This window comes from Ursus americanus, chromosome 21, assembly GCF_024610735.1.
Source record: "Ursus americanus isolate L20-20 chromosome 21, mUrsAme1.1.p, whole genome shotgun sequence".
Taxonomy (NCBI): Eukaryota; Metazoa; Chordata; class Mammalia; order Carnivora; family Ursidae; genus Ursus; species Ursus americanus.
The window spans coordinates 53,706,766-53,733,672 of NC_142147.1; the positions used below are offsets into that span (position 1 = coordinate 53,706,766).

The 26,907-nt window shown below is 42.5% G+C and overlaps 1 protein-coding gene across 1 annotated transcript; it reads right to left on the reverse strand.

Annotated features, from left to right (window-relative positions):
• Positions 1-5,408: 5,408 nt before the first annotated feature.
• LOC123786900 (uncharacterized) lies at positions 5,409-21,110 on the reverse strand. The gene is made up of 4 exons (XM_045789233.2): positions 21,065-21,110; positions 16,733-16,825; positions 13,663-13,828; positions 5,409-7,896 (listed from the first exon to the last, which is right to left on the reverse strand). The coding sequence occupies exons 2-4, from the start codon at positions 16,745-16,747 to the stop codon at positions 5,831-5,833; spliced, it is 2,247 nt and encodes a 748-aa protein (XP_045645189.1). The 5' UTR covers positions 16,748-16,825; positions 21,065-21,110; the 3' UTR covers positions 5,409-5,830.
• Between the last annotated feature and the right edge of the window lie 5,797 nt (positions 21,111-26,907).

A 26,907-nucleotide genomic window follows, 5' to 3' on the forward strand; every position in this document is an offset into this window, starting at 1 on the left:
CTCTTCCTGGTTTGGAGACAGCCATCTTCATGCCGTATCCTCACGTGGTGGGGGGAGGGAGCTCTAGTCTCTTCCAACGTGGCCCATTATCTTAATGGGAGAGCTCCATGCTCAAGACATCGTCCAAATCCAATCACCCCCACAGACCCCACCCCAGAACGACATCCCAGTGAGGAGTGGTCTTTGCATTATGAATCCAGAGGAGCACAATTGTTGTGTTGATAGCGGTAGTTAGGCGTCAGCAGCCGAAGTGCCACCATGGTGGCACAGCAATCCTTGTCTCAGAACTGCCAAGATAGTCCACATGTGCAGAAATCAGCGTGATCACTGGCCCACGTTCCACACAGTGTGTGATGCAGGGCATTCAGCTCTACGAATGTATAAACAGGGAGTGTTTCAATAGAGAGGATTAGTTAATCATCTCCATGGAAAATTTGTGGCATTTTAATGCCTGTGATATGGTCTCTATTAGTGTGGCAGTATGTCCTTCATTGATGACTGATTCAGGAAACCGACTGGATGGGATGTAAGTCCAGACCGACATACATATGTAAACCTGTGGAACCTAGAGCAGAAAATCTTAACGCAGGGGTGCCTGGGTGGCACAACGGTTAAGCATCTGCCTTCGGCTCAGGGCATGATCCCGGCGTTATGGGATCGAGCCCCACATCAGGCTCCTCCGCTAGGAGCCTGCTTCTTCCTCTCCCACTCCCCCTGCTTGTGTTCCCTCTCTCGCTGGCTGTCTCTATCTCTTTCGAATAAATAAATAAAATCTTAAAAAAAAAAAAAAGAAAATCTTAATGCAGGGTGTGTGTACGGTTTGTGAGGTATCAGATACAAACCACACCTAGAGAAGGACAAACCTAAAACTGAAGAAAACGTTACATGTGAAGATCAAAATGGTATCAGCTGTGGAGTAGTTCATTGTTTAATATTTTTCCCTAAACGTGTTTCTATGCGTATTACATTTCCACCATTGCTGTAATAGATTTCCGTGAATGTAGCAGCTGAGAGCAACGCACATTTGTTTCCTCACAGATAGAATCGGGTCCTCGCTCATGTGTCAGATTAACAGAGTGGTTGACCAGCTGGTTTACATGGGAAAGTGTTTTGCCCATCCATAGTTTTCCTGTCCAAACGTTGTACATGTCCATACTTTTCTAGAATGTCATATACTTAGAATCATACAATATGTAGTCTTTGCAGATTGGATTCTTTCACTTAGTAATGTGCTTTTAAGGTTCTTCCATGTCTTTTCCTGGCTTGATAGTTCATTTTTTAGCAACGAATAATATTCCATTTTCTGGATGTATTACAGCTTATTTAACCATTCACCTACTAAAACACATCCTGGTTGCTTCCAAGTTTTGGCGGTTATGCATAAGTTCCTATAAACATTCATGTGCAGGGCTTTACATGGATACAAGTTTTCAACTCATTTGTATAAATACCAAGGATGTGAGTGCTAGATTATATGGTAAGAGTGTGTTTAGTTTCGTGAGAAACAGTTAAATTGCCTTCCACAGCGCTTTTCTGAGCTCTCCATTATGTTCCTTTGATCAATTTATGTGTCTGTTTGCCAGTTCCACACTGTTTTCATTACTGTATATTTATAGGAAGCCTTGAAATCAAGTAATATCAGTCCTCTGACTTTGTTCATTTCCTTCAATATTTTTTTGCTGCTTTGCGTCTTTTGACTATCCATATAAACTTTAGGATCAATTTGTTGATATCCACAGAATAACTCGCTATTTAGTTTGGGATTGCGTTGACTCTGGAAGTCGATTGGGGAAGAACTGACACCTTCTATCGAGTCTTCCTGTGCATGTACGTGGATAAGCTCTTCATTTAGTTAGTTCTTTGATTCTGTTAATCAGCTCTGCAGCTTCCCTCATGTAGATCCTGTACGTACTATGTTAGACTTATACCAAGTGTAAGGGCTGTTCTGGTGCTAGTGAAAGTTACCGTGTTATTAATTTCAAATTCCACTTGTTCGTTGCTGGTTTGTATACTGTCTTAGTCAGTTTGAGCTGTTATAAAAAAGGAATGTAGACTAGGTAAACAATAGCTGTTTTCACAGTTCTGGAGGCTGGGAAGACCAACGTCAACATGCTGGCTAATTAGGTATCAGTGAGAGCCCTATTCTTGGCTGCAAAACGCTATCTTGTTGGATTCTCACATGGTGGAGAGTACGTGCTCTGAGGTCCCTTGTGTAAGGTCACTGATCTCATTCATAAGGGTTCCACTCTCATGCAGTAATTACCCTCCAAAGGCACCACTACCACATACCATCACATCGTGGGTTAGAATTGCACCATATGACATTTAGGTGGGTAACACAAACAGCACATTGTATTAAGCTTGTGTCCTTCTGTCTTACAATTATCACTTTTTAGTTCTGAAAGTTTTTTGTTGATTCAGTGGACTTTCTACATAGACAATACGATCTGTGAACAGACAGTTTTATTTCTTGCTTCCTAGTGACTGTCCTGTGTACTTCTTTTTCTTACTGCATCAGCTAGGACTTCCAGTACAATGTTGAACAAGAATGGTGAGAGAGGACATCCTTGCCACTGAACAGTAGTACATTTTTAGAGTGGATTTTATGGTATGACAGGTCTTATTAAATCAAGTAAAAACATCTAATAGCTTCACGTTGAACCCAGAAAACATTTTGACATCCTGACCCTGTACTACAAGGACTTGGAGATATAAGGTCCGGTGTCTATTGCAATAATATAGGACAGAGATGATTAGTCTTATGGCAATAATAACAAAAGAATTGGAGATAATTTTTGTTTTTTTATAATTGGAAGTGATTTTAAGGTAAAAAGAGCACACTGTGTTCCCCAAATACCAGTATTAAATTCGTGGGGTATCAAAAGATCTCTTGGCTCTGTCTTACTAGATTCCAGTTCACAATTTTATACTGTTGTACTTCTTTCACTGAACTAAAGATATAAAAGGACTCTTCTTCTTCACATCTATAGGACACTTACTTTGTACCTCTTATTGTCCAGGGTTCATTTTCATGTTATACAACTCTTAAAAGAATCTTTAACTCGTGCATTAAAAAAAAAATTCAGTGTAGTAACAGAGAGAAAATTGTAAACTGAAGTAGGTTATGAAAATTTCTAAATAAAAAGGAAATTTTCTAGAGTTGAAAGAATCATGTAATGGTATAATAATAGTATAATCACAAACTGAGATTTTTATAGCCTTTGAAAAACTCTTCTAGTAAGATTATTGAATCCTATTTATTGCCTGATAAACACTTCCCCACTTGATTGTGAAACTAGTGTAAAAGCATCTTAGGCAGTTTTTCTAAGCAGTATTTCAGTATTTCACTTTCAACAATTATACTGGGTTAAGCAGGAAAGGATGTGCAAGAAGTTATTAGCATGAAGAAAACTGGTCTTTCCTAACCAAGCAATCAGAAGGTTTGAGAGTAAATACTCTGTGTTGTATTAGAATCCCACTCTAGTTTTGGTTTTTGTTTTGATATTTGACCATGGACAGCTTTTAAGCCTCAACCCTTTCTCAACTGCCTTCCCTGTTTCTGGTACAGTTTAAAGTTTAATTAAGTAAAGAAATAAATACATACACATACATACATACGCCACCCACCCACCCACCCCAAAACCCCAAACCACACATTCAGTGCATCCTCCCTCATCCTTTCTACTCTACAAGTGGTGGTCAAACCTAGAACCCCAGGTGCTCTTTCGTTTGGTGCCCTCAGGAAGATCAGACCACTTGCAGGCCACCTCATAAAGTGAGTCTCCCTTTCCTTGCTCTCTCAAGCCATTTTTTTCTGGCAACTTTGGAAACCTGCCCTACTATCCCCAGAGAGTCTCATTATGCATTAAACATTTTATCCCCTCTTGGTGTCTAGCATTATCAGACTTAACATCCAAGACTAAATTTTGGATAGGGGTTCATCTTGTGTCTGTGGGATATCTAAAAGTACTAAAATAACTATTTCTGAGGGGGGGTCAATATGTGAAGTTCCTAGTTGGCCTACAAACAAACAAACAAACAAACAAGCCCAAAGTATCCTCAAGCATATATGCTCATGCTTAAGGAGAGACTTGATCAGTAATCTTTCCAGATCACTCCAATGAAAGCTCCACATGGGGACTGCTCATATCATATTTCTATTCCTGAAATTTTCTTTTCTTTCCTAACACTTTTCCTATGCTTAATATATTTGCCTCTAGGCACCTGGCTGGCTCCGTCAGTAAAGCATGTGACTCTTGATCTTGGGATTCCGAGTTCAAGGCCCATGTTGGATGTAGGCATTGCTTAATAAAATATTTTTTAAAAAATTATACACACACACACACACACACATCCTCATGTAAATCAAGGTGACTGCAAGTCATGGGTCTCATGTAGGCATAAAAAAGGGCATGTGGAAATATCAGAGGCATATTCAAGAATTGTGCTTCAGATGTTTAGAGGGAGAGTTTAAAGTTGCACTGCTGTGGTATCTTAATCACAGCCACATAAATATCCAAGGAGCAGACTGTAGAAAGAATAACTCAAGTAAATGATGAGTATATATTTATAATATTGTATGTTTGATTCCATCATGGAAAAAAATTGTTGCAGATGCCTCTCAGCCTTTGCTGCCTGAAGATGTATTGTGTTCGTTATGAAACACTATAATGAAACAGTATAGACTTGATCTGATAGGAAAACAAAAAACCAAAACACGATTCATTTAGAGTTTGAAAAATGATTACATTTTATTACTTAAACATTCTGAGTAAAACAGCATCAGTGTAGTGGTTAAACGGGAATCCTGTGCCTGTACACTGTATTCCGGTTGTTTTGATTAAGTTCTCCTGAAAACTGCTCTCTTTAGTTCCCCAAAATAAGACTAACTTTTCACTCATCTTTGATATACAGCCACTACTTTCATGGAAGGGAGAGGATGACCATCACTTCTCCATTATTTCTATCACATGAGCAATCCCTACTAACCTATCATGAAAATCTCAGTCGCAGTCTCAGAGCCTGCTGTTTCATGCTCCTCTGGCAGAGCAGTGGTTTCTGATCATCTTGTGGCCTTTGTTATACAGACAAATCTCTAGAAGGGGTCCTGAACATATTATTATTTACATCATTGTTTTACAGGTATTCTCTGCCCAACTCATGTACTCATTCAATTCCACAAAACACTGTATGTTAAAATTCAGTGTTCCTTCAGGATACATGGATGTGAATGATTCCCATTTAATAAAGTAGGCCCTTTTATCTTACTGTTCTGCTCCCAGAGACCGTCATGGTAACACATGAAAAACATGTAATGAAGGTATAACATCAACAAATTCCAAATTTCAGATCAAAAGACATCAGTAGTGAGTGATGTAGGCCTTTCAAGGAACCTCAAGTAATGTAAGTTTTTTTTTTTTAAAGATTTTGTTTATTTATTCGACAGAGAGAGAGACAGCCAGCGAGAGAGGGAACACAAGCAGGGGGAGTGGGAGAGGAAGAAGCAGGCTCATAGCGGAGGAGCCTGATGTGGGGCTCGATCCCATAACGCCGGGATCACGCCCTGAGCCAAAGGCAGACGCTTAACCACTGTGCCACCCAGGTGCCCCGAGTATTTTTAAAAGAAATTCTACATTCCTAAAGCTCTTCTTGCTACGCTGACACTCACCTCATGAGTCTTAAAATGATTTTGACTTTACTTACTGTGAAGAATTTAACAACCGAGGTTGATTAATCTTGGACTAGAGACTTAGTTCTCTCTAGTATAAATTCTCTGATGTATAGTGTATTGTGGAAAATGGTTAAATGATTTATGCCATTCATTATACTTCTAAGGTTCCTCTCCAGCATGAGTTCTTTGGTGAATCCTGAGGTCAGACCATTTTCTAAAGGCCTTGCCACATTCAGTACATTTGTATGGCTTCTCTCTAGTATGCGTTCTCTCATGACCCCAAAGGTGTGAACGTTTGATAAAAGCCTTACCACACACAATACATTTGTGTGGTTTCTCTCCAGGATGTATATTCTGATGTCTTATGAGGCTTGAATACTGCTTAAAGGCTTTGTCACATTCATTACATTTGTAAGGTTTCTCTCCAGTATGAATTCTCTGATGAATTGTAAGGTTTGAATTTTGACTAAAGGCCTTGCCACACACATTACATTTATATGGCTTCTCTCCAGTATGGATTCTCTGATGTCGGGTAAGGCGTGAACACCAGTTAAAGGATTTGCCACACTCATTACATTTGTAAGGTTTCTCTCTTCCGTGAATTCTCTGATGATCCCCCAAGCTTGAGCTTTGAATAAAAGCACTGTCACGTATACTAGATTCATAATGTTTCTTTTCAGTATGTATTTTCTGATGTCTAGTAAGGTGTACAAGTAGTGTATATGTTTTATCACATTCATTACATTTGTAAGGTTTCTCACCAATATGTTTTTTTTCATGTTTAGTTAGGCTTGAACGCACAGTAAAGGCTTTGCCACACTCATTACATTTGTGAGGTTTCTCACCAGTATGAATTCTCTGATGTCCCACAAGACTTGAACTTTGGATAAAAGCCTTACCACATTCATTACATTTGTATGGTTTTTCTCTAGAATGGATTTTCTGATGTTTCACAAGGCTTGAAATGTGGATAAAAGCCTTGGTGCACACAGTACATTTGTGTGGCTTCTCTCCAGGATGTACATTCTGATGCTTAGTGAGGTGTGAGCACTGCTTAAAAGCCTTGCCACACTCATTACATTTATAGGGTTTCTCACCAGTGTGAATTCTTCGGTGAATCCTGAGGGTAGACCACTGTCTGAAAACCTTGCCACATTCAATACATTTGTATGGTTTCTCTCCAGTATGAATTCTCTCATGATCCCAAAGATATGAACGTTTGGTAAAACCCTTACCACATTCATTACACTTGTACGGTTTCTCTCCAGTATGAATTCTCTCATGACGCCAGAGGTCTGAACATTTGATAAATGCCTTACCACATTCATGACATTTGTGTGGTTTTTCTCCAGTATGAATTCTCCAATGATTTCTAAGGTGGGAATTTTGATTAAAGACCTTGTCACAGATATTACATTTATATGGTTTCTCTCCCGTATGGATTCTCTGATGTCTTGTGAGGTTTGAGAACTGCTTAAAGGCTTTACCACAATCATTACATTTGTACGGTCTCTGCTCAGAATGAATTCTTTGATGACTAGTAAGGACTGAATGATGGCTAAAAGTCTTTCCACACTCATTACATTTGTATGGTTTTTCTCTAATTTTTGTTTTCTGGTGCTGTGTGAACAATGAAGGATACATAAAAACCCTTCCATATTTATTACAAAGGTTGGTTTTGACACTAGGAAGAAATCTTTGAAGTGGCAAAATGGAAGAATAAGTTTTGACAGACTTCTCAACTTGATTACCTTCATTAACTTTCTCCTCAGTTTGAAATCTCTGCAGTTCAACCAGATGTGACTGAAAGCTTAATCCAATTCTATTTTCAAAACATTTTGTATACTTGTTTCCTGTATAGACTACATTATTTTTTACTTTTAACAAATTTTTTATTAATGACTTCCCTTGTTTAAAATATTGATACGTACTTTTTCTTAAAGAAACACTCTGCTTTAAAGGTAAATTAATCCAGGATTTGCTGTCTTGTTTATCTTTTCTACCAGTGAGATTTACAGTATCTGTCACAAGCACTCCTTTGGAATTTCTTTCTTCATATCCACATTTACTCTCAAATTCATACATATTTCCCCAAACTTCCCTGAAGTCAAAATCCTTAAGGTCATGGCTTTCATGTCCTCCCAAGACCACTGGTTGGCATAATTCTCTGTTCTTTCTTTCTTTCTTTGGTAATAATTCCTTGATCATGAATCTAGCAGAGCTATCTGAAAGATATAAAAAACCATAGTCTTCACATTAACTAGAGTTGCAAAATGGATATTACACTAAGTAATACTTACAATGAAGAGATAAAACTTCTCAAAGTCTGCAAATGTTTAAGAATGCAAATGAATAGAATCCTTTAATAAAAGATGACATGTATTTAAATTATTTTAAGGGAACCCTACTTTCTCTCTCTCTCTCTCTCTCTCAGAGACAGGGAGAGGGTGGGGGAGAGAGGGAGAGATACAGAGAATCTTTAGCAGACTCCACACCTAGCATGGAGCCCAATGTGGGGCTCAATCTCACAACCCTGAGATCACGACCTGAGCCAAAATCAAGAGTCAGACACTTAGCTGAGCCACCCAGGTGCCCCCGGAAACCTGTTTCCAAACACCCTATGACCAAATCGTTCACGCTATGTAAATTTACATACATTCTGAAAGAAAGTGTATTCTTTGACCACCATACCACAACACACACCAATTGGCAGTAAACAAATGGGTGTCTCATACTGAAAAGAAACAGAAAGGGAGGGGGCCTGGGTGGTACAGTCGGTTAAGTGTCTGGCTCTTGATTTGGGCTCAGGTCGTGATCTCAGGGTCGTGAGATTGAGCCCCACATAGGGCTCAGCACAGAGACTGCTTGGGTTTCTCTCTCCCTCTACCCCTACCCCCCTTTCTCTCTCTCAAAAATAAATAAATCTTTAAAAAAATATATTATACAACTGCATATTTACAGCATAATTATTATATGTAAATAAATGCTGAAGCACAGCTATATATGAAGTTAATAGTGGGGCTTTTTTGGACAACTAATCCATTTAAAAAATTAATGAGGGGTACCTGGCTGGCTTAGTCAGTAGAGCATGTGACATATTGGGGTTGTAAGTTTGAGCCCCATGTTGGGTGTAGAGATTACTTAAAAATAAAATCTAAAAAAAAAATAATAAGATAAATACTTGGAAATTACAAACTATAAAGCTAAAAGGCTAATAGGACAATCAGGAATAATTTAATACAACATCATTGGAATAACAAAATATTCTTAATATCTACTCTAAAGCTATCTATACTCTATGCAGAATAGGCATTTTGGAACATTAACAATTGCTGAATTGCAGTCATATTCCAAACTAGATGCTAAAATCCATAATCTGTAAATGACAAGTTATTAAATGAAATTTTTAAATTAAACCAAGATAAGTCCAACAGGTAAATAATAAGTAACCACAATTACACAAAATTATAGACTGTGGAATTCTAATGATTTCTTTCTTAAGAACAAGAGAAAGAGGGGCGCCTGGGTGGCACAGCGGTTAAGCGTCTGCTTTCGGCTCAGGGCGTGATCCCGGTGTTATGGGATCGAGCCCCACATCAGGCTCCTCCGCTATGAGCCTGCTTCTTCCTCTCCCACTCCCCCTGCTTGTGTTCCTTCTCTCACTGGCTGTCTCTATCTCTGTCGAATAAATAAATAAAATCTTAAAAAAAAAAAAACGAACAAGAGAAAGGACTTATAATCCAGAAAGAGCACACGAGATGAGAATTGGAAAATATGTTTAAGAAAAGCTCCCACATATTCCTAGCAGTCTAAGTTTCACACATGTCCACTGGCTTCTGAAATACCAGTTTTCAGATAGTATTATAAAGAACTGGGTAAATGTAACAGCATGAAAATCACTGAGTATTGTAGGTGCATCTCTCCAATAAAACAGCAAGTAAGTTGGCAAAAACTGTCAGAATCAACTTTATCAGAATTCTGGAAACTAAACAAAGGTTTACAGCAAACATGTAGATGATCTCAGTTGAAGAGCTTTTGACATTTTAACTTCCCCTGGCCCAATCCCATTCTCTCCAGCATAGAGGCAGGCCATGTTCCTGGTATAGGTCTCTTGTACTGAGAGTGGCAGAACAGGCTTGATTATCTAAGAACTGTGGTTTTTACTTTGACCTGCCTGGTGGCTCACTGAAAAACTGGCTCAAAAAGTTTTGCCTTTACTTTGCTTATTAATTCAAGAGGTGCTACGGGGCAGGAAGCAGTATTTGACAAGCATATTTAAAGGCAAATGTATTACCAGATGACACTTTGGGCAAAGAGCAAACAAACTGAAAAGCCAGGGAAGAAGGGCTGGAGAGCGAAATGCTTTGGGGAATGAAAGGCTTTGAAGGGCTGCCATGTGTTCCTAGGAATCTAAGTCCTGCACATGCTCAGGGATGGATCAGTGCTCAGAAAACACACGAGGCAGCTCTATGCCTCCCCTCCTGCTAACCTCCAGGCTCAGCAGAACAAGGTGGTAAAGGCCAAGGCACCACTGTAAACTGCCAAGCTGAGCTTCAGGTATTCCCAAGCAACATACAGAATCTTAGGAGTCTTTTGCTTTTTGATTTTTTTTGGTTCTAGGTATTCGAGAAGTTCTGTGTTGAATCACTACCTGACCATGAAGCTAACCAGAGACTTGAGTGGCCACACATGACAAAGAATCCAGACTTCACAGATCAACTCCAAAAAAATTACTAAACAAACGACAACTACAATAAGCAGCAAAATCCAATGCTGGAATGAGGATGTGCTGGGGGAGAATGTGACTTCCAGAGTTGTCATAATATTAAAAATGTTTAGCTTAAAAAATTATGCGGCATGCAAACCAACAATTACGTTGTTGGAAAAAAAGCAATTTAACAAAAATTGCCCTGAGGAAGCCCAGACATTGGACTTTGCTAGACAAATAATTTGTCACTATTTTAAATATACTGAAAGAACTAAATGAAACCAGGTGCAAAGAACCAAAGAAACAATGAGAACAATATTTCCCAAAACAGAAAATCAACAGAGACAGAAATTATGAAAAGGAACCAGAATAGAAATTCTGGAGCTGAAAAGTACAAAAACTAAAATGGAAGAAGCCCTAAAGGAGTTTACACCAAACTGAAGAGGCAGAAGAAAGAACTAATAAACTTGAAGATTAAGTCAACTGAGATTATCCAATCTTAGCAGCAGAAAGAAAAAAAATGAAGAAAAATGAATGGAGAACAAGAGACCTGTGGGACACCTTCAAGTGTACCAACAAAGATGATGGGAATCCCAGAAAGGACAGAACGAAGTGGACAGAAAAAATATCTGAAGTAGTAAGACAGAAAAATTCCCAAATTTGATGAAATACATAAATCTACGTATCCAAGGAGTTTGGCAAGCCCCAAGTGAGATAAACTGGAAGATGCCCACAGTGAAACACTTCATAATCGAACTGTCAAGAGCCAAAGACAGAATCCTGAGAACAGCAATAGGCAGTTCCTTTGGCGACGGAGATCCTCAGTAAAACTACTGACTGATTTCACACCAGGAACCATATGGACCAGAAGGCAAGGGGATGACATTTTCACAGTGCTAAAGGGAAATAACAGTCTACCAGGAATTCTACATACTTCAAAACTATCCTTCAAAATAGAGGGTGATTTAAGACATTGCCAGAAAAAACAAAAACTGAGAGTCCCTTGCTAGTAGACCAGTCCAACAAAAAAATGGTGAAGGGAATGCCTCAGGCTAACATGAAGGAGGAGACAATAACTTGAATCCACATCAAGAAATAAGGAACAGTAATAAAGACAGTACATAAGTGTATATAAGGTTAGTATTAATGTATTTTTGGTTTGTCACTCCTCTTTTTCCCTATTGGTTAAAAAAACAAGACTAATTTTAAATCTACATTGATTGATCTCTACAATATGTGGAGATATAATTTATGACAACAGGAGAGGAGGACAGGATATAGAGGACCCAAGTTTTCATATAATACCTTGGAGATATTGTGGGTTTGGGTCTGGAGCAATGCAATATAGCAAATCTAATGAATTTTTTCATTTCCCAGTGGCTGTATTATGAGACAAAATATACTTTAAAAATTTTTATGAGAAAAAGGACAGTATATGTATTTTTAAAAAGATAACTCATTAAGGAATTACAGTAAACATAAACATACACACAAGCGAACCCCAAAACATATGAAACATGTATAGAATTGAAGGGAGAAATAAAAGGAGTTCTAGAATAGTATTTGGAGACTTGCAGACCTCACTTTCAAAAACTGGAGAGTACAGCTAGACAGAAGTTCAGTACGGACACAGACGATTTTAGCCCGACTCCAACGAGTACTGATGGACACATGTGGAGCCCTGCGCCCAGTAAGAGCAAAATACATTCTTCCCTACATGCACGTGAAACATTCTCCAGAACAGACAATATATCAGTCCATGAAGCAAGTCTCAACAGATTGAAAAAAGAGTGAAATCATACAAATTATTTTCTCCAACCACAAAAGAACGAAACCAGAAATGAAGAACTGAAGAAAACTGGAAAGCTCAAAAATACATGAAAAATTTTAAGCATTCTTTAAAAAAAGCAGTGGGTCAAAGAAGGTATCACAAGGGAAATTAGAAAATACTTTGAGAGAAAACAAACAAAACCACAATATAGCAAAGCTTATGGGCATAGTGCGGTGTGGACGTGCTTATACTCCTGCTGTGAGTGAAAGCAGTTTTACTGCTGGATCGAGAGACCCACCCCACTCCCCGGTTAGATATACTCTCTGATGTGCAGCAAAAGCAGAACTGAAGAAACGGCTGGGGGCCTGAAGAGGCAGAGAGCTCTGGGGCCCCAGATGCTTATGTTTTCCAACCCCAGGAGAAGGTCTCCCAAGTACACAGAATGGGATGGATCCTGGAAAAGGTCTGCCAGGACTGGGGAGTCTTCAGCTCTGACCTGTGTGGACTGGGAACAAGAATGGGGCAAGGCCAAAAAAGAAAGAGGACCCCTTAATTACCAGCCTCCCAGTGCTCCTTAAGGTCAAGGGACCAAAGAAGACATAGGGGCATGGGGCTCCCGGCTGGCTCAGTCCGTAGAGCAGCCGACTCCTGATCTCTGGGTTGTAAGTTCGAGCCCCACATTGGGTGCAGAGATTACTTAAAAATAAAATCTTAAAAAAAAAAAAAAAAGGTCATGGGACATATAACAGAGGGCCACAGGTCATGATAAAGATTTTGCCTTGGTCTTTGCATGAGCTAGAGGTTGGGAGGATGCACTTCTACGTATCTGAAGAAGGGAGTGACAAGGCGAAGGGAAGTAAACTTTCCTCTAAGAGCTCACAAGAAGGAAAATCCCTCCCATTGGGAGAAAGTTGCCCAAACACTATTAATGGTGTGGCCCCCTCTCTGCCCTTCTGAGCTCTTGCCTGTGCTCCTTAAGGTCAAGGGTTGTTCCCACCCATTTGGCCTTTTCACTGTTTTCACCTTGCTCTCCACAGTCTGGGGCTCTTTCCCTTGCTCCAAAATAAAGATATTATTCAGGTCAGGAAGAGGGATTCCTGCTTACAGAAAGAAAGGAACACGATGTGCTGTGTCTTTTCCAGAATACAATTCCAGCCCTTTGTTCAGCTGCGGAGAGAGGATGTTACAGATGTGTCTAGAAAAAATTTTTCACAAACTTTTCAGCCTCTCCTTCTGAATGCTTAAGGGATTTTTTTTAAAGCATAGATGTCCAGCTGTCTTCCAAGAACTACTGAGTCAAAAGTACAGGGATAAAAGTGGATCCAGAATCAGATATTTTTTAAAGTTTGCCATAAGGTTTTGTTCTTACTCAGCTTCTGGAAGTGCCACTAATCTAGGGTGGAGTGGGGAGATCATCTGAAAGTCTACATGCTGCCTCATAAACTTTTTCATTTCAGAAGGTACATGGCCTCAAACTCAGTCAAGCAGAGCAGGGGCTCCTAAGAGACTCACTGGGGCAGATCCCAACTTCTGGAGGGACGTTTTCCTCACCCAGGGAGACCAGGTTCCTGTAGTTCTCCACCATCACGTCCCTGTACAAGGCCCTCTGGGCAGGGTCCAGGCACTCCCACTCCTCCGCAGAGAATTCTATGGCCACATCCCTGAATGTCAACCGTCCCTGAAATGAAAAACACATTTCACCAAGGAACCTTGGGGAGAGTTCTCATGTTCACACAAAATGTGAGCAGGAAAGGGATGTCAGGATCAATTCAACTGAAATGAATGTTCGGACATCATTTTGAGCCAAGAACAGATAACTGTGAGCAATTTAGATATCCCTAATTTTGTTTTATTATGTTTTCCCATCAGAGGATATCAGATCCACTAAAACCCTGTAGATTTCCCATTTTCATGGAAAATAAAAGAACTGTATGAATGAAAAAATGTCCAGCACACAGTGGTTTATGTGAACATGGTACCTACTATGTTCTTCACACTAGTGCTAGTTCTACACACCCAGCGGAGCTAGAGCACAAGAGGTACCTTCACGTGTGACAAATTATCTGCAAAAATATACATTACATGTTTGCATTTAAAGTCAGACATTTAACCATTACGGAGTTTATTAGCCCAATGGAGCTTATTCCACTAACCAAAAAAAAAAAAAAAAAAAAAAAAAAAAATTCATGAGGAAGAACTTTACTAATGTTGTACGTTAATTTAACAGATTAAGTAGAACACAGGTTGATCACAGCAGATCTTGGAAGAAATACTGGATGATTAAAAATCATGCCAAACAGGACATTTAAAACGCTATTGAGCAAGACCACTCCACCAAGCATCACAATCCATAGTAAGCACTGGAAGCATTTCTACTACAGGGTGAGGCTGAGGCCCGTGGGCCAGCCAGGCTCCCGCCAGTCACCACTGCATGGTAGGCCTGAGGCCCATTCCCATTAGCAGTCGTACCAGGACCTCTATCTGCAAGACACTTACCAACCTATGTGAAGAGAAAACTACTGAAAGACAGAAGAAAGACATGATCAAAGACAGAAGAAAGACATGATCAAAGACAGAAGAAAGACATGATCAAAGACTGACAAACCTAATTCTTACTGGAAGATGTGGTGACATAAAGACCTCAGTGACTTAGAAATTCAGAGCAATTCAGAGGCAGAAGAAACATGGGATTTAAAAAACAACAAAACAGTCTCCATCCTGTTGAGGAGAAATAATTTTGAAATGAAAAGTGTTGAAATTTTGAAATGAAAAAAAACCTGTTAATGTGTGTGTTACATGAAACTTTTCAATGAAATAAATAGCTGCAAGATATACACTAAAAAGCCAAATTAAACAGATAATTTTAAACAAAAGAGTACTAAATGGAACACAGTACTCTGAGATTACGTAAACTAGGTGAGGTCTTCCAAAGCAAGATCAGAAAGCAGAGAGGGCAAGAAGGAAAGATTTACATTTCACTGCAAGACACTGATAAAAATAAAGACACAGCGTGTATGTAAAGAATTAAACTACAAACTATAAGATAGCTCCTAAATATATCAAAGGAAAACAGCAAAGTATGAAAAACCATGTTTTATTCCAGAAAAATAGTTACAAGTAGGTAGAAAACAGAAATACAAGGGATTGTCCTTTTACCCCCAATTTTCAAAACACAAAGATTACCAAGTTTTGTTTGGGGGTGGGGGTGGGGGAATCTCACGTGTTGTTCCGAGACGAGGTACTTTGCAGGTTTAGGAGAACGCATCGGACAGCATCTGTCCTCAAGTAATGCACCATCCTTGACCCGGCAATTACAGGTCAAGTGGCCCAAGCCAGAGAAATCCTCAGACATCTGCAGAGAGGCTGGTCTGCTCATAGACAACCACTGTGGCATTCTTTATACCGGTGAAAAATGGTAAAGGGGGGGACACTCATCTCCATTAAGAGAATGCTCCAGTGAGGATCAAAGCAAGCCGTGTCTGTGTTTATTAACGTGAAAACAATGTCTAGATGTGCTGTGTACGTTTTTTAAATTTGCAGAATAAAATGTTACAACAAACTTCATTATGGAGTTTTTTCTAAAATTTTATAACAATGTATAAATGCATTTTTATAAAGTTTGAACTGACTCTTGACACAAAACTGACAACAGTGGTTCCCCACTGAGACATGAACGGTGGAAGACATGACAGGGAGGGGCGTCCCCTTCCTATTACATCTCAGGGCCTAATCTGCTTCTTGTTAGGAGTTTAATCAGTCAATCAGTACATCCATACATACGTGACTCACTCATTTGATATTGAAATTGAAAAAGATATAATACTTAAAAATAGTGGTGGAACCAGAATTGGCTACAGCATCTCTGATGGCAGAGAGAAGGTTCTATGCTCCGCACCATTACCACCATTCTTACCTAAAACATCTAGGGCACAAGAGTTGCTACAGGAACACCATGGTCTCTGTGGGTTAGAGGTGCTGAGAATGATTTTTAAAAACCTCTTACCTTTGGCTATTTAGGTTGATTCCATAGTTTAAAGCCAATTATGGAGTAAAACATCCTACTGATAACTATTTCTGAACTTTATTCTAAATCAGTATTTTAGAACCGGAAACACCATGGTTCACTTGTTTAGCTCTGAGTGCATTATAAAGTCAGGCAGAGGTGATTTCCTCTTATCGAGCTTGTTTTCCAGAATTTTCCAACTATGCCTGCACATTAATACATGACGTCCACGTGTAGCTTCTTTGATCCTAGTCTACAGAGAGCTGACCGTGCATTCAGACGTGGCCCCTAACAGTCCCTGCTGCCCAACCCCACTGACACCACGGGACCCACACCCGTCTCCAATTCACACCTGGTGTGAAGCCCATCACGATGCCTCCAGGGGGTCTCCTCACAGGCTCCACGCCACTGAGTCAGGAGGAGATGGAATCTAAGTGGAAGGAGAGGGACATGGGAAGGCCTGGGGGAGTGTGGACAGATGCGGCTCAGGCAGGACACTTCAGAGTCAGAGAAGATCAGCGAGGCCACCAAGGGCACAGCAGGAATGAGACAGAAAATCAACCAAGAATATGACTGTACCTGACAAACGGCCATTCCTGACTCCTTCCTTTCCTCTTCCTCCTCTGCCAGGCTTCTCCCTCCTCAGACAAGATCGGCCTTGAGAATTCAGTCCTAAGGGTCAAGAATCTGCAGTTTAATGCTTAGAATCAGTCTACGTCCTTCCTGTACCCCAACGTCACACAGGAAGACCTCTCTGTGTGGAAACGACAGTCCTCTGCTGCCCACTGCCACAGGAGGGGGGCTCAGGGACACTGAACTCCTCCAGACACCACCAAGTGAGTGTTCCCACCCCTTTCTTCAGAACGGGCTCCCACCCAGGTGAAGCCCCCCCCCCCAACACACACACACACTGCAGCAGTGGGGACCTGGGCTGGACCCCACACTCTTCTCCAGGTCACAGACCCGCCCTGATCACACCCCACACAGAGCAGGGCCCTCTCCCCTCTCCCTGGGTCAGGGGCTGCTGTCAGCCTCAGATACGGAAGACCCAGAGCCTTGGGGCTCAATACTGGATACACATCAGAAGCACCTGGGGCACTTTAACTGGTACTGAGGCTGGGCCCTGTCCCCCCTTGACCACCGGAAGGGGAGTCTCTGGGAGGGGCACAGGAGCTGTATCTGCAATGTGAGGCTGGGGGGAGCACACTCCCAGGAGGCCAGCCCAGCACACCTCCCACCTTCTGGCTCTGCTCGCCCTTGGGGCCTTGCAGTCATGAGTATCTAGCCAGTGGAAGGGGAAGGAGCAGAGAGAAATATGCAGAGCAGGCAAAAGGGACCAGAATTGAGGGTGAGGGAGTAGATGGAATGTTAAAGGGAGTGGGGGTGGGGGGACGGAAGCCAGAGAAGGCGCCACTGAGAGGTGATATCAGAACAAAGATCCAAGGAAGGAAGAGATTTTGCCACCTGCATGTGAGGAACCAGAGACTTCTAGGCAGGACATCCACATAAAGACCCTGGGTAGTGGCATTCTGGGCTCTAGAAAGGGCAGGGAGGCCTGTATGGCTGGAGCAGAGTGAATGGAGGAGACGAGGAGGTAAGATCAGAGAGTACTAAACAAGCAGATCAGAAAGTTCCAAAGCAGATCACAATTCTTCAAGCTTTTCCCCTATACCTTAGAAGATTTTTGGAAACCATGTATTTCCCATATTCATCTAATTTTTATTTCTTTTGTCCTAAGTTAAAACACTAATAAATAGTGTTTTGCATACTTTGCAAACATGCCAAGGTGCCCACCTTGGCTGCAGGAAATACAGGGTCTCCCTATTACACAGAGGTAGACTGCAGGGGACACTTCTGGAGGAATTTGGGGGTCACTGCTGGACATATTAAGGTGAAGACGCCAGACTGTTGTCCCAGCAGAGACGTCACAGAGACAGCTGGATACAGGACCCTGGTTTCAGGGGAAAGGTCTGGAGGCCTGGGTGGAGCAGTGAAAGGAGACATCAGTGTTCAAAGTCATGATATGGAGCAATGTGGAAAGGCAAGAGGTGGAGACAAGGGGTTCAGGGATTAAGCCTAGGGGTGCTTCTGCAGAGACCAGGGAGTTAGGGAAAACAGGCACAGGGAACAGACACATGAACATGGAGAAGAAAATTAAAACAGGTAACTGGAAGATAGATTTACTTAAAAAAAAAATAGTGTGGAGGCCAAAAGAAAGTGCTTCAGGAAGAGGAAGCCCAGCGTGCTGTAGCTAGGACCAGCGTGATAAGAGCAAACCAATTCCAGGACTGAGAAGTAGGGAGGTCCCCAGTGACTCTGACATGGAAAGTCTCAGCGGCATGGTGGATATGAAAGTGAGAACTGGGGGGTGCCTGGGTGGCTTAGCCAGTTAAGCGTCTGCCTTTGGCTCAGGTCATGATCTCAGGGTCCTGGGATCGAGCCCCACGTAGGGCTCCCTGCTCAATGGGAAGTCTGGTTCTCCCTCTCCTTCTGCACTTCCCCCCCTGCTCATGCACTCTTCTCTCTCTCTCTCTCTCAAATAAATAAATAAAATCTTAAAAAAAAAAAAGAACTGGAAACAAACTGAGGGCTTGGGGGGGGATGGGATAGACCGGTGATGGGTAGTAAGGAGGGCACGTATTGCATGGTGCACTGGGTGTTATACGCAACTAATGAATCATCGAGCCTTGCATCGGAAACCAGGGATGTACTGTATGGTGACTAACATAACAAAATAAATATTATTAAAAAAAAACTGGAAGCAAGATCTAAAGCAGAGTATAAGCATGCGTTTAGTGTATTCTGCTTTGAAATGGAGCGTAAGAAAAAGCACTTACCAGAGTGGGAAATGTAGCTAATAGAGGATGTTTTATTTTGAAGAGAGGAGAATGTAGTAAAAGGCTCTTTTTTGTGGATTTTTTTAAAAGATGGGACATTACCATATATATATGGTGAACAAAGTAACTGCCTAGAGGTAAGGTAAGAACTGCTGAGCAGTGGCAGTGTCCAAAGGACCTTGCAGCCGCTCTGCTGCTGTTCCCAGAGACCCACCTCCAGCAAGGCTGCCCCAGTGAAAAAACGTACCACCTGAGCCCCAGTCCCCCAGTTTCTTGACTCAGACACTCCTGCAAGTTCCCATGGTGTTTGTTCTACAATCCCAGTGGACACCCCACATTATTACAGGACAGAACCTCCTAATCACCGGTGCACTGGCCAAAGAATCCCATCGTGTTCCTAACATCAATCTTTTGTTTTGGCAGGAACACACCCACCACCCCAGGATCCTATATATTTCTTCTTGGAGACTAAAGTTAGACACCTCCATAATGTCATAATGCAAGACGAATTAATGTGTGCAAGGATCTATGTACTCCAGCAAGACTCAAGTATCTTCTAATAAAACGCCCCAAAATGTCATTTGTATCCCACAAAACATGTGTGATACCTTCAGTAATATAACAGTGAGATCCCTGACCAAAACCACTACAGATTACCCGCCAAATGGTGGCAGTTTCCCTTCAAACCCTTATGGGTCAGACCCCACAGAAGTCAACACATAAACACCAGATGGTGCTTCTCGGATCCACCCCTCAGGATTCAGGCACAAACTGCCCTCCAGCTGTCAGTTTGGCTGCTGATCACTGGACAGCTCACCCCCTCCTTGTAAAGTGACTCGGCTACAGGGAGCAGCGGCCTCTTCATCACTGGGCAGCCAGTGTCCAGTGTCTGGTCAATGCAGGAAAGAGAAGCCTGTTCCTTCCCTCAAATTGGACCAACTCTGGAAGGTCACCCCCCCCCCCCCCAGAGCTCCCTGCTGTAGCCATCCAGTGGATTCTGGATTTTTGTCCTGAGGGCAACAGGAAGCCAATGAAAGGATTAAAGCCAGGGAATTCCTTCCCTGCTGTTTGTCCCTCTCCTGTCACCCATCGCCCCTTTTTCTGTCCCAGCACCACCTCTGTCGCTGCCGCGGCTCCAGTTCTTCTATTCCTTCCCCCGCGGTCTCAGTCTGATGTATCTGCTCCTTGCTGCCCCTCTCCTATCACCGGTTAAGGTCTCTCTCGTCCAATGTGCTACCCTTCACCTCTCTGGAGATACCTTTTAATCTAGATTTCTCTATTTTCTTCTCCCTCTACTTTTCTTTGGTTCACTCCACTCTCACTGTCTCTCCACATCCACCCGCTCTACCCTGTTCCTCCCTCCCTTCCTTCCTTTCTCTCATCCGTAGTCTTTCTCGTTCTCTCAGGCTGCCTCTGCTTCGTCCCACACCCTCACACAGGTAAGAAATAAAAACGTTCTTTGCCTGGGAGGAAGCTTCCAGTGGGGCTTCAGGAATGGAAACACACCATGACAAGCACAGCCAGTGGCATGCGGTTCGTGCGGAAGAAAGCCCTGAAGCCGTGAGTACAGAGTAGAGTACTAAGGCGAGGAGGGCCGGCTCCGGAGGTTGCGTAGGTGGAGGGGGCGGCAGGAGGGGGCGCCGCCTGCAGAACCGCAAGACCATGGAGATGCGGCGTCCGGGTCTGCACGATCGCCTCCGCCCTGGGGGCTAGCGAGGGAACACTTCACACAGCGCGGCCGAGAGGGGAAAAGGCGGGAGCGCGGCGGGAGTACTGGAAGGGTTTTCAGAGGAAGAAGACAACGGCAAGCGCTCTCTACCTTGACGGAAGCCGGGGACCCGCCTCAGCGATTTTAACTCGAAATAGAGGGGCACCCCCGGGCCCCGCAGTGGAGCTCCCAGGCCTGGAGTGTCTGACGGTGCTGCCGGGAATCATCGGGCATGGGACAAGCGGGCGAAGGGGTTTTATCTACGTGGCAACCCCCGAACTCCGGGTGTTGCGGCTCCGAGCCCTGGGGCGGGGGGACGGTCCCACAAAGACCAGGGTTGAATCAGAAGATGTGACACTGACTCACCTGACTGTGCCCTTCCCTCCGATTCCGGGTCTGCAGGGCACTGCGCATGTGCGGCGTGCTGCGGGACCCGTCCAGCAAGGGGCCGTGGGCGTTGGCGGGAACTGTACGGAGGGGGCGTGGCCGACGTAGGGGCGGGGTCTGGACCTCCGTCCGGTCCCCGAACGTTTCCTGCCCTCTTTCAGCCCGTCAGTATCTTACTCTCCGCTTTTCAGTTTCTTTGAATCTCTTTGGTGTCTCGCGGACCGAACAGTCTCCTGGCTATTTTAAATTAATGTTTCAAATAACTTAAAAGACTAGAGTTGTGAGAGCCGCTTATATTAGAAGCTGAGATGTTTTCCTGTTAAATTGAAAACGGTTTAAGTAAAAGCTCAGCAGGCGGTGTTGGGGAGTATAATTAAAAAGAATCATCTCCCAACCCAGCAATCCTCTCCACAAAGGTAGTAGAGAAAAAAACCCAGTTTCATTAGTGAATAAGCATTAAACCAGAATATGATGTGCATCACAGACGATCTTGAGAGATTGCAAAAAGGAATTTTACTCTGTCATAGAAGACAAGGGGATACGAAGGATTACATACATGTTCTCAAGATCATAACTGTCCTCAAGGAGACATGACAGCACCATTTGTCACACATAGTTCATCCTAACATCACCAGGTAATCTGGGTGGCCATTTGTGTTAGCTAATTGGCTTTAACCAGAGGGAAAACAAACTTCTCATATCCTTATGACAGGAGGGAGCAAGACACCTGCTGAGTTAGGCCCCTATCCTCCCACAGCAACTGCAAGACAAATATACTATCATCTTTGATGTTTACATTTCGAAGAGATGGCTCCCAGATCCTTGAGCACACATTCCTGAGTTACAGTGTTGGCAAGAGCCTTATTTAGTTTTTCAAAGACATACATACATTCCAAACAGGAAGACAAAAGTTCCCTAAGGGAAGTGCTCTAGGAAAAGGGAGGAAGAGAAGTCTCTTCACTTTTTTTTTTTTCAAGAGAGAGACCTGTTTTCTTTCTCTCATTTTTAGTTTATATTTTTCCTTACAGAAACAATATGCATTCATTCACTAAAGCAGTCTTGTTTGTAAACATCTGTGATGTGCTCACAAGAACGGTAGTGTGCACTACATCTCAGTAACTGTGTTGGGAACCTCACTTAAATTATGTGAGTTAATTCTTGTAATACCGTGGGAGTTGGGTTTTATATATCCATTTTCCTTAGGAGGATTTATGGGCTTTGCCTATCTGGGGATAGAGATTCTCTGTGTCTTTTGTTTCCCTATAACTGATCACTAAAATGGTCTTCATGTGACAGAAGCTCGATATACACCGAAGAAAAGAAAGCAAAGGAGTGGTGGGATTAGTGGTCCTGAGGGATTTTCTAAGGGTTTGCTCATTTGTGCTCATGTATTTTGTTTTTAACATGTGGAGTGACCAGCAGGCCCCCAAGAGTTGGAGACATTGTGCTTGGAGGAACTCCTTACACATAGGTTATAACCAAAAGAATAAACTTTCACCTATCAAATTTTATTTTATTTTATTTTTCTTTAGAGAGATAGCAAGAGAGGGAACAGAAGCATGGGGGAGCTGGAGAAGGAGCAGCAGGCTGGAGAGGGAGAGGCAGGCTCCCCGCTGAGCAGTGAGCCTGATTCGGGGCTTGATCCCAGGACCCTGGGATCATGACCTGAGCCAAAGGCAGACACTTAACGACTGAGCCACCCAGGTGCCCACACTTATCAAATTTTAAGACTCCCCTTTATGTGCATCTGGATGTCTGGAAAATCTGAGTGCCAGTCCTGGATGGGCAGCCAGAGGAGCTGCCCTGAACTAAGTTCTCAAGGCAGTTTTCGGGAGGTAAGACCTCAGGATGGGAGTGGACAGGAGGAACGCAAGAGGCAAATTCTGTATCTAAGAGGTTATTTGCGAGAATACCTGGTCTCACTGTTCTCTTAGACCCTGGGGATCCCAGCGAGGCGGATGAGATTGCCTTCCAGGGTGCAGATTCTGGAGGCAGCTGAGCTCTGTGCGCATACTTGTGTAAGACCAGAAGCGTGACATAGAAATCTAAGAAATTTTGAGAGGAGCAACTTTAGCTAGGACCTGGGAGGGCTTCATACATTTAGATAGCCTGGGGTAGTTGTGGGCAGCCAGTGCCAGCCTCTGTGTGGCCCTAGGGACACATGGATTGTGGGAGGTGCTGCATTCAGGCCCTGAGGGGCTGCCGGCTTCCCTGTGTGTGCCTGCTGGAGGGTTTGGACAGGAAGAAAGAGGCAGGGAGCATAGGGAAGATCGAGTACCCCCAGGGACAGCACCAGCTGCTGGTAGGACTGGTATGTGCTACATACTCATGTCCAGGCAGGGCTCTGCTACTTCTTTGGGTCTTCATTCTCTTGTGCAGGCTCCCTTATACATGTAAAAAATCAATAAAATGTGTCTGCTTTTCTCCTGTGAATCTGTCTTAGGTCAGTTTAATTCTTTTTTTTTTTTTAAGATTTTATTTATTTATTTGACAGAGAGAGACAGCCAGCGAGAGAGGGAACACAAGCAGGGGGAGTGGGAGAGGAAGAAGCAGGCTCCCAGCGCAGAAGCCTGATGTGGGGCTCGATCCCATAACGCCAGGATTACGCCTGAGCCGAAGGCAGACGCTCAACGACTGCGCCACCCAGGCGCCCCCAGGTCAGTTTAATTCTTAAGCCCAGCCAGAGAGTCAAGAGGGAAGAGGAGAATTTTCCCCTCCTACAGAACAATGCTTGTTAGTATGACTTAACCAAACTTTACTTAAGCTTCTCTCCTTCCCAAGCTCAGAATTCAGACCTCTCTTGAGCATTGTAATTCAGAACAACCCCACCATTATAACAGCCCCTCCCAAGAGTAGGCAACTTAAAGGTAAAACATTCTCTGATCAGTTACAGGTCTTGCCACATGCTCATCCATTCTCCTGTACCTGTTTTTTTCTAGATCTGTTTACTAAACCCCTTGAAACAAAAGAAAATCTCTTTTCTGTCTGGCTTGGGAGACATTTGTAGATCATGCAGTTGGAACGCTCTCCGTAAAATAATAATCCTCTTAAATAAAACCTCTCCTTACCTAAGTTTGAATGTTTTTAAAAAAGATTTTATTTATTTATTTATTTATTTGAGAGAGACAGCCAGCGAGAGAAGGAACACAAGCAGGGGGAGTGGGAGAGGAAGAAGCAGGCTCCCAGCAGAGGAGCCCAATGTGGGGCTCGATCCCAGAACGCTGGGATCACGCCCTGAGCCAAAAGCAGACGCTTAACAACTGAGCCACCCAGGTGCCCCTGAATTTTTTTTTAATTTGGCAGTGATAAATATTTTAGTTGATTTATCTGTGTTAGAAAATGTTTATTCTCTATTTTTGTGTCACAGGGTTCAATATATATTCATAAGGTCAAACTAGTTCCCGTGTTTTTCATATATATTTTTTAAAGATTTTATTTATTTATTTGACAGAGATAGAGACAGCCAGCAAGAGAGGGAACACAAGCAGGGGGAGTGGGAGAGGACGAAGCAGGCTCATAGCGGAGGAGCCTGATGTGGGGCTCGATCCCATAACGCCGGGATCACGCCCTGAGCCAAAGGCAGATGCTTAACCGCTGTGCCACCCAGGCACCCCCGGTGTTTTTCATATTTTTGAATCTTTAATAAGTGGCACCTGTTTTTAACTGATATTACAGGGAGACATAGCAAAATCTTCCTGTAAATGAGGAAATATCCTTTTTTAATATCTTATGAATATATTTATTTTGCTCTCTTGACAGTTTTACAAGCAACAAAACTCATAAATGAAATAGATTCCTGACTCTCCAATTAATTTCTCTGCTGTTCTGGGTTTAATGAAAAGTTCTACCATCAACTTATCTCTTTGCTTGGGATTGTGGAAGTCCATGCTGAAACCTCTTTTTTTTTTTTTTTTTTTAAGATTTTATTTATTTATTTGACAGAGAGAGAGACAGCCAGCGAGAGAGGGAACACAAGCAGGGGGAGTGGGAGAGGAAGAAGCAGGCTCATAGTGGAGGAGCCTGATGTGGGGCTCGATCCCACAACGCCGGGATCACGCCCTGAGCCGAAGGCAGATGCTTAACCGCTGTGCCACCCAGGCGCCCCTGAAACCTCTTTCTTTGCCAAAACGCATGGTATAGGGAAGGAAAAATAATTTTCCATCTACTCTTCTGAGTTTTTGGCTGAGACCCTGTAATAAAAGATAGATTAACAGGAGAAAAACAAACAAATGTTTATTAACACATATACCTCATATATATACATAGGAGAGACCCAGAGAAAACCTAAGTAACTCGCCAGGCGGCCTGAACCACCTACTTAGAGCTTCCAGTAAAGACAAAAGAAAGATGGGGCAAGGCCAACTAGGAAGACTTGACCAAAGAAAGCTGTGTAAACAAGAGTAAAATTTGTTATGCTTTTGATAAAATTTTTGTGTAGAGTCATCCTTCTCTTCCCCTATAGAGAGGGAGACACCCGAAAAAATGGATTTCCTTTAAATGCAATTCTCTTTACAAAAGGGTAACTTCTACTCTATAGTTAAGTCAATAATTATATCTCTCTCTATATTATTATTTATCTACATATATATTCTTTATCTCATGATTTTTAAAAAGATTTATTTATTTGTCAGAGAGAGAGGACAAGCAGGGGGAATGGCAGGCAGAGGGAGAAGCAGGCTCCCCCCTGAGCAAGGAGCCTGATGAGGGACTCAGGACTCCATGCCAGGGCCCCAGGATCATGACCTGAGCCGAAAGCAGACGCTTAACCAACTGAGTCACCCAGGGGTGTGTGTGTGTGTGTGTTTCTCTCTCTCTATGTATATATATATATATGATACAGGTATAGATAGATATTCTAGAGCTTTATTTGTTAAAAAAAAAAAAACCTAAATAAATACCCTAGATATACTGCAAGATTATTTTTTAGGTGAAAATAAATTGAAATGTCCTTTAAGGACTATATATTTTACAGGCTTTGTCATCCACATCTGCCAGAATATTCAGAAATAGAAAACAAAGAAAACCACAAAATATACTACATTAAAAAGTAATCTCTACACCCAACACGGGGCTCCAACTCAGGACCGCAAAACGAAGAGCTGATTGCTGTACCGACTGAGCCAGCCAGGCTCCCCAGTAAAATTTTTAAATAAAAAACATGCTTTCTAATTATCTTCAGAGTGATTGTAAAGCGAATTTGAAATTATGTTATATTTAGAAATTACGACTTAATCGTATTGTGATGCCAAAAGCGTTTATCTCAAATACATTTGAGTATAATTCATGTGTGTGGAGCAATATAATAAGTATAAAAACAGCGATGCAATTTAATCTCTTTTAAAAGTTACTGCTTTTTTAAAAGCAATAAATTATCACACGCCTTAGCCCTCCAAGTCCCATACCTCAGGTCTCGTCTCTGGGAAAGTCTCTGGAACAGCACAGGGTTGAGTCTCTGACTCAGGTGAATGGAGAGTAGAAACGGAAATGATGTTCTGGGGGCGCTGAGATTGCGCGTTCCGCCCAGGCGGAATGTGCATTTCACATTCTAGTACGCATCGCCTACACATACTCTAGTTTTTGTTTCATTAAGTTTCAACAGTGTTCCAGGATCCCGCCACCGCCCACATCCACCTCGCACCGAGGTCCCAGCTCCCTCCCAGATCGCGGAGTTGCTTCAGCTTCTCTGGCGGGACTTGCGGATTTTGACTTGGACCGTTTTCAGCTGTGAAGAGGGTAACATCTTACTCTCCAACATAAGTGGCGCCCACAGAACTCTCAGCTTTTACCTTAAAACTGAAACATTAACTTGGAAAACAAAGCAG